Genomic DNA, 12,103 nt, shown 5'->3' with positions numbered 1-12,103 from the left:
GTTAAGAAAAGTATTTTGTAACTTTTTTTCTAAATACATTAACACAATTCCTGAATGACACGCAATGTTAAATGTGTTCAGACATTTTCTTCTAACTGTAAATTCCATCTACCACATCACTGTTATTAGGCAGTGGTAAATCAAAAGAGCCAGGAAAGGAAACCCAGGCAGAGGCCATGACCTCGCCCATGAAGCAGAAGGCAAGGTCACGTAGCAGAAGGCAAGGTCACGTGCAGTGAACAGCAGTGGGAAGGGTTTGGTACAACCATGACAGAGAGCAAGTCAATCTTGCCGTGTGTTACAAAGCTAAGGCACCAACTTGGGGTGTGGTAGCAAGAAGGACTCTGAGGCTCATCAGGAGAACGCAGGCCACAGGTCCACGAGGAGACAGCGACGGCACACATGCCAACCGTCTGCCATCCCTGAACTGGGGAGTCAAGGACAGGCGACGTCGAGTTCTCCCAGATGGCAGTGGGGTGTTACACGACTCCAATTACACGACAGGAATCCCAGACCACAGCACTGAAAAGGAAGCGCTCACAGTCGCACACAGGACCAGGGTGGGGACTGCGCACAGAAGATGGACTCGGGCAGTCCAAACCCTTTGGTCAAGCAGGCACAACAGTTTCTGCCCAAACAGAGAGGTTGGTCCCATCCTGGGATGGGCAGCCAGAGGATCAAGGTCGGCAGCAGGGGATCTAAGCAACGGGATCCAAAAGGGTAGATAGCTACAGAGCTCACTGATCTCTCAGACACTACACTTGATGAGAGAGGGAGACGGAAACTGACTGTGGCGTGTGTGTCGGGGCGGAGGTCGATGCAACTGCAGAGAGGGAGGGGTACGCTTGCTCCAGGTCTCCGGTTGGCACAGGGCACGCCAGGTAGCACAGCCCACTCAGAGCTCGGGCCCTGCGGTGTAGCACCGCAAGGCTGCTCAGAACCAAGGTGGGGCCTCTGGACAGAGGCACAGTCTGCGGCCAGAGTGGTCAGTGAAGACAAAGAGGGAAAAGCAGTATAAACTTCCTTGGGTCTTAGCCACAGTTAAGGAGAACAGAGGTGGGGAGTGGGGAGGATACAGAAGGGGCAAGGAGAAAGACAGGGTCCAATGTCAAGAGTCCAGCAGCTGTGTTTAGCCGCCACCAGGAACTGGTTCTGGGCTGTACAGAGGTGTGGAGGTGAGTGATGGGCAGGAGAGAGGGGTGGGAAGAGGTAAAGGTTATTAGTATCAGTGCCTGTCCTGTCTCTCCTGGTGACAGGCAGAGGCGAGGGAAAGAGCAGGAACTAACAGGCACCACACGAAGTCCGTAGCACTTGTAATTATTATTTCGCCTTGATTTTCTCCAGCAGCAGGTTGCAGCCAAGGAGGGAAGACAAGCAGATAATGTGGGCAAGCTGGAAATGATAGCACACAATGGGCAACTCACAGCAGCTGATTAGAAGGGCGTTCCAAGGGAATCAATGTACAATTCTGCCCTCTGAAGAGACGACCATGGATTCAGGTTAGCATTCCCACCCCACTTAAAACGATAAAATCCCACTTACTGAGCTTAAAATATATTGTTTTTCCAGGTTACTTGGCACGATACTTTGCCACTGCGACAGACTTCCAAAGGCAACACGGTGCAGCACAAGGCTTCCCTTCAAAGCAATGTGAACCGATACGCCTGCTGCAGCTTCAAGCGATAAAAATGTCGCATCAGCTTCCTTTCGTACACTTTTGTAAACAGTTCCTTTTGTTTACAGTGCAGACAATAAAGTGAAATCTCAAGTATAACAACCTAAGCCAAACCAATTCGCATGAACAGGGGAACGCTAGCTAATCACACAGCTGGTTTGTCAGTGGCACTTCTGGGCAGGGAGAACATACCTCCCTTCCTTACCCACGCGCCAGGCGTGTGGCAATAAAAAGGCGTGGTTCCTACTCTCAGGACATTTATACTGTTTAAAGGGAGTGAGAGGGGAAGAGAACAGTGGTTAAAAGGACCCGCCCAGAAGTCAGCCTGCCTCAGGGTGAATCTGGGTTCCATTACTCACCAGCTGGTCACCTCGGGCAGATCCTTTGACCTCTCCAGGCCTTTCCTTCATCTGTAAAATGGGAGTGGACAGAGCCCAACCCATGTGGACCCTGCGAGGATTCACCCCGTCTGGTACATACTAAATAGTCAGCAACTGTCAGAGGCCAGTGTTACTGTGGTTACCGTGATTAGATGCATGAACGTGGCAAGTGCTACAGGAGTTCTGAGGAAGAAGAAAGAAATTCTGTGGGCTGCAGTGATCAAAGGCATGGATCCCATCTAGCTATGTGGATGGGAAAATCAGACGAAGAGAAGAGAGGACAGTGAACCTGGCATGAGCAAAAATGCTGTAAGAGAAACGAGACCGGACCAGTATGCAGCAAGGGTGTCAGGAGTGTGGACCAGAATTTCTGATTCGGGACATGCGGGGAGACACGCTAGAAAAGCATGCCAGGTCTCTCTGCACGTAGCGGCCTTGTGTGCCAGGCCAAGGAATCTTGGCGTTATCTGGTAGGCAATGAAGAGCTACAGAAGTCTAGAAGTAACATTAAAAAGTCATGCTGCTCCGATTGGTGTGGCTCAGTGGACTGAGTGCCAGCCTGCCAACCAAAGGGTCGCCAGTTCAATTCCCAGTCTGGGCATGTGACTGGGTTGCGGGCCAGGCATAATGCCTCTCTGGCAACTACACATTAATGTTTCTCTCCCTGTCTTTTTCCCTCCCTTCCCCTCACTCTAAAAATAAATGAATAAAATCTTTTTTAAAAAAGTCATGCTAAAGTAGTCTCATTATGCAAAACTTAACAAACTTTAATGCACGTATGGATGACCCAGGGATCATATTAAAATAAACACATTGGACTCAGCTCATCTGGAGCGAGGCCCGAGATTAGCCATTACTTACAAGCTTCCTAATGCTGATGCTGCTGGTCTTTGGAGCCCTCTTTGACTGACGGGAATGCCTCTATTCAAGGCAGGCTGATGGAGGAGAATGTCTGATAGGAGGTAGGTAGACCAGATGGACGAACGTGAGGTAGCAGAGGCACAGGTCAGCATGTTGTAGATAAAACGTAGTACTGACCAGCTTTGGTTCTGATTTTAGGTTATACGTTCAAAGAATAACCTCAACTTTCAAGTGTAACTCTTCATTCTGACCCCATTTTTTCTTGACATCTTAAAACAATGTTACTTGAAACATATCATATAAAATAGACATTTCTTTTACTAAGTACCTGTTTTTCTTATTTTATAAATACAACACACAACATGATCAAGATTTGCACCCAGAATTTACCTATCTACCACAAAACCAAAACATAACCAATGGATTCCTTTTTCCATAAAGGGAAATGGCACAAACACATCCACGATGGGCAGCTATTAACAACTTCAAGGATGACTGAACGGGTCAGCACCATTTGGTCATAAGAAAGAAACCACGGCAGCAGTCCCTTATGTGACAGTTGGATTAAAAGAAAAACAGCCTTCCCTCTATCAGAGAAAGGGCAGCGTACCCGGCCATAGACGTAGATGAGAAACGGGATACATTGGCCATAACACTTATTACAATGACATTTCAAAAACTCAACCCCGGGTTGGGCAGCTGTCAAACCCAGTGACTTCTTCCTGACAGCAGGCTGCATGTCACACCGAGAGCCCACACCTGTATTCCTGCCGGGGTGGGCTCGGAAGGATGTCTGTGATAGGCAGAGAGAATAAAGGGGGCTTCCAGTCCACTCTCCGTGACAGCGGGCCCCATCAGTGGGTTTTGGAGCTAGAAGAAGCCTGCCAGATCACACGCCGTGACACCCTCACTTGTGAGATGAGGGGCGTGGGGGCCAGGAAAGGTTAGTGATTTGGGGGCAGTCTGGTAGGAGGCAGAGCTGGGACGAGGTCTCCAGTTTCCCGACCCCCAGCCCTGGGCCTTACCGCACTACGGAACCCTAATACGGCGCCAGGGTGGCATTCGGAGAGTAAAACAAAAATACGTAGCAAAGAGCATGTTCACCACATGAGCCATTCATTTGCATAAAATGCAGTCATCTATCCAGCACGTACGAACTGTGCTACGGGCAGTGTGATGACGAACACCCTGGTTTGCCCGCTCACGTTCGGCTCACGTTCGGCTCACGTTCTGAGACTGGAAATGCTATGTATACACCAATAACTACATGGAAGCATAAACAAGAAAGATATTTATGACAGATGAGGAATTTAAAGCAGAAGCTGGAGTCTACTTCCCTGCAGGGGGTTGGAAGGTGGTGGGTAGGGTGGAAGGTAGGGCCTCTTTCAAGAAAAAGATCTTAACACCTAGGCCTTGAAGGGGGAATAGAATTTGCACCTGAATGTGTTTAACATAAGCTAGGACTACAATATCTGGAATCCTGAATGTGAAAGAGATTAAATAATATATCCCTGATGACATGAACTAAGTTCCCTTAAACAAAGAAATAATAAAAAAAAAACACACCACGTTCTATTTGGAAATGTACGTAGTAAAGTCATCACTTGTTTTCTGGTCCAGCCTTCTGCGGAGGCTAAATCATGAATGGAAAATGTCCCCAAAATAAAGCAGAATGGGGCCATCGGAGATCGGTGCATATTTTAATGTTTGCCTTTTTAGTTTATAAGAAGTAAGATAATCCACAAACTATAAGTGAGAATTTCACTGTCACCGGGTACTTAGAGTGACAATGGACGGACACTCACTTACTCAGTACTTATGCACAGAGCAATATCCTGGGTGCAGGGGAAGTTGCAGATAAGCTCACAAACTCAAAGAGCTTGTAGCAGTTCATGGAGATAATCCTGAACACTCTATTTTTGTTTATCAAGTGAGTGGAAAAAACACACAGCCATAAGCACAATCAAAATTTCGATAAAGTAGATAAGAATGTTCAGTGTAAAGAAAGAAAGGCTCTGTGGAGCAGGACGTGAAAAGCTGGGAGTACCTTGGGCAGCCAGGGTCTAGAGAGGGCGCTACTGGCGAGGGAAACAGAGCAAAGTTCACATCCCATCTCACGTCCAAAGGAACAAGCACTCGGCCGAGGAAAAGGCAGGAATCGGAGACCCACGAAAGACGAGTTTAGGAAGGTGACTGGATGCTGCAAAGCCAGGTTAAAAGTTAGGCTCACTGGAGATTTTGAGTTTTTTTTTTTTTTAAAGATAGCACTATAAAATTTTCAGTGAGTTCTAGTAATATTAAAAAGGAAAGATTTTTTTAACCTTTTTTTGTACTAGGAACAGCCTATTATCTCATGTTGATTCCACTGTATAAACAGCATTGTCAGTTCTCACACCTCTTGAACTTCTTCTGCCCTTTGCAGTGGGTAGAAAAAATTATTTTAGTTATGCAAACACAGTTATTTTAGAACACAAATATACAAATCGTGATTACTGGCTCTAAGTAGAAATTATGTTTTAAATACTGAAAGGAACCTCAAATTTTGAAATCCAAATATTAAATATTTTATATGTTAGGAAAAACAAACTAGTATCAATTTTTATTTTTGTTTTTTACACAAGGTACCATCTTTTGGTTTATGAAAGTAACTTGTTCCTCAAAACCCCTTCTTTGGTAGAAAAGTTCCTTTCTTTAATTCTTTAATATATACTTAAAAGGCTATAACAGCAGCCCCCAAGTAATCACCCATTAAAAATAAAATCACTGTTTTACCCAATAATCAAAAAAATAAAATAAACTAAAAATCAAAAATCACTGTTTCACCCAATACAGCAAGCACCTTCATAAAACATGAGTTTGACATAGAAACAGGAAAGCTTGGGTAGATATAAAATAGCAAGATACAGCAAAATAACAAAAGGACATGAAATGTCAGCTGATACAGCTCAAGAAAGACACGTAAAAGGAAAATAATACCGGAAGGGTGGGGCCGGGGTATGCCACACTGGACGCAGCACAAGGAAGGACATTGCCGACAGCACCCCAGAGACACGGGAGCAGAACAAGCAAATGAAATAGAAACGAACGAAAAATGTCCAAGGACACCCAATAAGCACAATCAGTGTTCTCAAAGAAAAAGAAAGTGACACAAAACTGTTACTAGTCAATCCATTATGTACTTTTACTCGAGGACAATGGCCCAGGGAGACATTTTTGAATGTGAAAGACATCAGGGAAGATAGTTCTGAGGTTCCCTCCTAAACAGAGGACCAGCTTCAGCGAAACAGAAACAATGGCACAAGGCCTGAAGGTGAGCGGTGAATCCATTGATTTGTAAAAGTAACATTAAAACAAAAAAGATTATGACTGCAGAACAGAATGTGAATGTTATGAACCCAGACTGTATATATTTTAAAAGACATTGCTTTTATTCATTATAAAAATCATGCCCTGGATGGTGTGGCTCAGCGGGTTGAGTGCCAGCCGACGAACCAAAAGGTCACCGGTTCGATTCCCAGTCAGGGCATATGCCTGGGTTGCAGGCCAGGTCCTCAGTCGGGGGCATGCAAGAGGTAACCAATCAATGTTTCTTTCCCTTTCTCCCTCCTTTCCCCTCTCTCTAGAAATAAATAAACTAAATCTTTAAAAAAATTTTTTTAAATCACCAAAGTAGACATAACCGAAGTAGTTAGGCACCAATTCACAAACCTTTAAAGTCTCTCACTTCGTCCTTGGAATGCCCTCCGATTTAATCCATGACACACCAGTGTTTCTATCAAGGTATACAGTGAAAGGATTCTTTGATGCCGTATGCCCCAAGTCTGTTTTTTTAATCACTGGCTCGGGCTGTCTGGTTGGTTTTATTGTGCTTTTTTGGCTTAGCTTGTAGAATCAAAGTGTAGTTTGGGCAAGCACTCCTGGAAGAGACAGCTCTTGGTCTTCAGAAGCTCCTTTGGGAAGGATCTGGCAGTCACTGAACTGACAATGAACACTCACCCCTTCAGTCATTAAAAGCGCAGATGACTGAGCTAACTAGAAGCCTCCCTCGTTCGCTGCCTTATTTCAGTGATCAGATACCAGCTTTCTTCTGGGTAACTGTGGACCTGGGTAATGACCTCTACCGATGCTGGTCAACTACGTCAGACACCAATCGAGCTTCTCAAAAAGCGAGTGTCTAACCTTAGAAACATTACGTCATTTTACATGGCTGATTTCCCTTTTTCTTGAAAACCGTTTGCGCCACCAAAATAGAGATATGTGTGGAAGTTAGACATCGCTGTTTCTTTGGCCAATTTTGATTCATTCTTGGAAAAATATTTTTCCCTCCTTTTTTGGTTTCACAATTTCATTTACTGCTTATGATGCATCATTTATTCTGGCTCAGAAATTACAGCGCTACAGAAGGATGATACAAAGGAGAATTTAAGCAGGGCATGTTCAGTGAACTATACCATGCCTGGTTGGGTTGCATATTGCGGTGGTCTCCAAACTGCTTTGGTCACATAATCCTGAGGAATAAGATGTGTGGGCCTATGAATACATTTATCATATGTTACATGCACATGTGCTACTATGTTACCATGTTATGTACATTATAAAACATAATGTGGAAATTCTAAAGAACTAAAGATGCAAATATTTTATTTGTTAATGGCAAGTGGCTTTCTGCTGTCACTAGAAATTATTCACCATGTTTATCAAGGACGTGATTTAATGTACTTCATTATTTCTGAACATCACAGTTTAATCCCTTGTGCTCCAGTAATCTGTTTTAATACTTGACTTCACTGGCTGCCAGAGACATGTGACGCATACATGCAGACACGAACACAAAAAGGACATCATGGCCCCTCGGTTTTTAATTCCATCCTCTGATTAGGAAAAGGTTTAGGGTTGTCGTCGTTTTTAACTACCACTTTGTTGTTACTGCTGACACTCAGCAAGTAAATGTCCATCTTTCCTGACATTAGTTGCTCTTAAAAGTTTATGAGAGCTATCAAATTTTTTTTTAAGATTTTATTTTTTTATCTTTAGAGGAGAAGGGAAGGAGAGAAGGAGAGAAGTATCAATGTATGGTTGCCTCTCGTGAGTCCCCTGCTGGGAACTGGCCTGCAACCCAGGCATGTGCCCTGACAGGGAATTGAACCGTGATCGTGTGGTTCGCAGGCCCACGCTCAATCCACTGAGGTACGCCAGCCAGGGCAAATTTTTATATTTTTAGAAATTGGGTTCTAAACCCACTGAGACTCAGGACATTCCATTTTTAACTTATTAAACGTGCAGATGTGAAGGGTTTCAACAAGTGACACACGTCATTTTTTAAAAATCACATTTCTAAACACCCATTTCCAAAAATGCACTCTGGTAGCTCAGGCTTCTTTGGAGAAGCAGGTACTTTCTTGCTCATTGTTAAAATATTGCTCCTCCCTTGAAGGGCTAGTAAGTGTACTGTTCAGAAAACTTCGGAGATAGGTCATTGCATTTCTATGAGGTGACCCACCTCATAGAAATAAGATGATCTTAACACATAAAGGTCAGCAAATTTGGACACTGTGTCTTTTGGTAAAAGGAAAATAAAGCAATAATTCTTTGTTCTTTAGTTAAAACAACCCCATACGATAGAAATACACTGACATTCATCACTCATCTCACAAAAGTGTCTACAAAGATGCTATTATATTTTAAAGGGCTTCTTGTTCTAGCACCGTCTAAGCAGTACTGTCCTATGGCACTGTCTGCACGTGCCTTTGACTACCTGGCTACCCCTCGACAGTGTGCTCAGCGGCTTGTGAATGATGCCGCGAAAGGATTTCATACACGTCACTGTTAGCCACAGTGAGTGCCAGTCCTTACTGCAAATAACCTACTTGGTAACTTCTAACGGGCAGGGATGACTTCTGGTCAGATTCCATGAAATTACTTTTCTCCCAAATGGGAACACCTGCCAGATGTCCCCCAATATCCATTCCCTCCTTCCTCTTCAGTATCAGAAACTTGGGAGGGCGCGTGACCACCCAGGGTAAAGACAGCACATCCCACGTGGCCTTGGAACTAAGTGTTGGTCTTGGGGACATAAGCAGGAATAATGGAGAGCCTTAAAAGGAGGGACGTACCGCCTGCTCCCTTTCCTCCTGTTGACACTTTGCTGGGATTCAAGTGTGATGGATGAAATTTAGGCAAACCCTGAAGGAGGAGGGAGAAGCCAGGCGCTGAGGCAGCCAGAACAATGAGAAAGGAGGAACCTAGGCCCTTTGTGACTACATTACCCCCAGATCAGTCCTGGACTGCCATGTCTACGTGGGAGAGGAGGATACTGCTGTCTCTCTGAGCTGGGTCATTTCGGGTTTCCTGGCTCTCACCGCTGGGCCGAGCCCTGGCTACTGCACCGGGTAACGGGGCTGACGACGAGCTCACACTCACAGGCAGAGGAGGGGCAGCTCTGCCGTTTTCTCACATCGGCCTACCCCCTCCGATCCACAGCTGCCTAACAGAACCGCTTAAGCCGCCTGCCCATTTTGTCAGGATCAGTTCATCAAGATAACCTAACACACTCTCCGAATCTGCTACATCAGGTACGAAGGCTCCGCAACGAGGGCGCCACCACCGCACAAGGCCGGCTCTCCCCTCCGGACACCCCAAGGGCCACGCGTAGCCTGTCTCACGTTAAATACCAAAGCTTCGTCGGCTTTGGTCAATGCATAAATACACACAGAAGTTCTTCTTCCTTCCTGTCCCTCCCCCACCCAGACCGACTGTTCTTATGCGCCTCCCTGGTGGGCAAGCATCCACTACTGAGGGTATTGGTGCATTAGTAAGAGTGAACTAGAAATAATTTCTCTCCTGCATCACGATGCTATATGGTGAGATGACAATGTTCCTTAAGGAAAAATCAGCATAAAGAGGTGTTCGCCACAAAACTGAAAACTTGTAAAAGCAAGTGGCAAACCAAGGGGGGGGTGTACAGCAAGACTTTGGTGCCTTACCGGAAAACTTCGAGAACACTCCTTTCTGGCAACTTAGGAGCCACCTGCTTGAATGCTTTTTGGAAATCTTCCAAAGTTAAATATCCACGATCTGTTTGAAAACAAAATAGAAAACATTCATTTACCTCTATGAAGCCTATAAACTGTTATTTCAGCCATAAAACTTATACTTTATTTATTTTTTTAGTTTGTTCTTGACATTTTAATTTAGAAAAAGGTAAAATGCAAAGTAAAACGAAATGACATTTTAAAAAACTGTTGCAAAACAAGGGAAGCTCACTCTGCACATCGCCAAGATTTACCTGGAAGACTCCATCTCTCTATATTAGAATCATTTATTTTTATATTAAGCTCTACAGTATTTTTTTTCTTTTTAATTTAATTCTTGTTCAAGTACAATTTTGTCTTGTATTCCCAGCCCTGCCCCCCCCCAGTGCTCCCCATCTCCCTCCCATTTCTGCCCCCCACCTTAATTACTGTCCACGTGTCCTTTATACTTGTTCATGTGAGTCCTTCCCCTTTTCCCCTGTGATTCTCTCCCCTCTCCCCTCTGGACCCTGTCAGCACATTCTGTATTTCAGTGTCTTTGGTCACATTTTGCTTGCTTATTTGTTTTGTTGTTTAGATTCCTGTTAACAGTGATATCATATGGTATTTGTCTTTCACCGCCTGGCTTATTTTGCTCAGCATAATGCTTTCCAGTTCCATCCATGATGTTGCAAAGGGTAGGAGCTCCTTCTTCCTTTCTGCAGCATAGAATTCCATTGTGTAAATGTACCATAGTTTTTGGATCCAGCCATTGACCAATGGGCATCTAGGTTGCTTCCAACTCTTGGCTATCGTAAATTGTGCTGCTATGAACATCGGGGTGCATAGGTTCTTTTGGATTGGTGCTTCAGGGTTCTTAGGATATACTCCTAACAGTGCAATTGCTGGGTCAAAAGGCACGTCCATTTTTAGTTTTCTTAGAAAATTCCATACTGTTTTCCATAGTGGTTGTACCAGTCTGCAATCCCACCAACAGTGAACTAGGGTTCCCTTTTCTCCACAACCTCTCCAGCACTTGTTGTTTGTTGCTTTGTTAATGATGGCCTTTCTGATTGGTGTTAAGTGGTATCTCATTGTGGTTTTAATTTGCATCTCTCTGATAGCTAGTGATATTGAGCATCTTTTCATGTGTCTCTGGATCCTCTGTATGTCCTCCTTGGAGAAATGTCTGTTCAAGTCCTTTGCCCATTTTTTAATCGGGTTGCTTGTCTTCTTTGAGTGGAGTCGAGTGAGTTCTTTGTATATTTCGGAGATTAAACCTTTGTCTGAGGTATCATTGGCAAATATGTTTTCCCAAACAGTGGCTTCTCTTTTTATCTTGATACTGTTTTCCTTAGCCATGCAGAAGCTTTTAAGTTTGATGAGATCCAATTTGTTTATTCTTTATGTCCCTTGCTCTAGGAGATGTATCAGTAAAAATATTGCTGCGTGGTACATACTTTATTTTTTTAAGATTTTAGTTATTTATTTCTTTTAAAGAGAGAAGATGAGAGAGGGAGAAAGAGAGGGAGAGAAAAATCAGTGTGAGAGTGATCGGTTGTCTCTCGCATGCACCCTGATCGGGAACCAAACCCACAAACTAGGCGTGTGCCCTGACCAGGAATTGAACTGGCAACCTTTCATTTTGCAGGACGATGCTCAACTAAACTGAGCCACATTGGTCAGGGCTTACACAATACTTCAATATGCTATTAGGAGAAGAGCAGTAATTAATAGTTGATTTTGCCTGTAAGATAAACTGAGATTGTCTCCTTGGGAGAATTTAAGAATCCAGTGATGCTCTCCTTCAGTGAAGTCATAGGTGACCTGGAAGGTGACTGTCAGTCCTATCATTCGCTGAATCTCCAAGTCCCAGGGAAAGGACTATAGAGCCATGCACTGTGGTGACAGCATCGGGCTTCAAGGCTTTGTGAATTTCCAAAACAATTTATTCTTCGAGATTCACTTTTTTTCTTGCTTGGTATTGGAATTATAATATAACCATGTTGAAAGGGAAACCATAACAGCAGCCAAGACACTGAACTTGGACTCCATGAGCATTTTCGCCCCGGGTGAGGTCTGTGGGGTGGGGCTCTGAAGCTACCCTCTCCGCCACACCCGGTGTGGGAAAACAATTCCGCCAGTACTTTGTGGGTCAAAGCAGGGGTCGAAGGAGA

The 12,103-nt window shown here is 44.3% G+C and overlaps 1 protein-coding gene across 1 annotated transcript in view; it reads right to left on the bottom strand.

Moving 5' to 3' along the window:
- Positions 1–12,103, bottom strand: part of EFCAB11 (EF-hand calcium binding domain 11) — a 130,731-nt gene that overhangs the window by 100,419 nt on the left and 18,209 nt on the right. Inside the window, exon 5 of the mRNA XM_037031602.1 lies at positions 9,900–9,990. Coding sequence (XP_036887497.1) covers positions 9,900–9,990 — 91 coding nt within the window. The remainder of the gene's footprint in view (positions 1–9,899; positions 9,991–12,103) is intronic.

Source organism: Sturnira hondurensis, unplaced genomic scaffold (genome assembly GCF_014824575.4).
Source record: "Sturnira hondurensis isolate 20B ecotype Veracruz unplaced genomic scaffold, ASM1482457v3 Scaffold0021143, whole genome shotgun sequence".
Taxonomy (NCBI): Eukaryota; Metazoa; Chordata; class Mammalia; order Chiroptera; family Phyllostomidae; genus Sturnira; species Sturnira hondurensis.
This window is presented reverse-complemented; position numbering and strand designations above follow the sequence as displayed.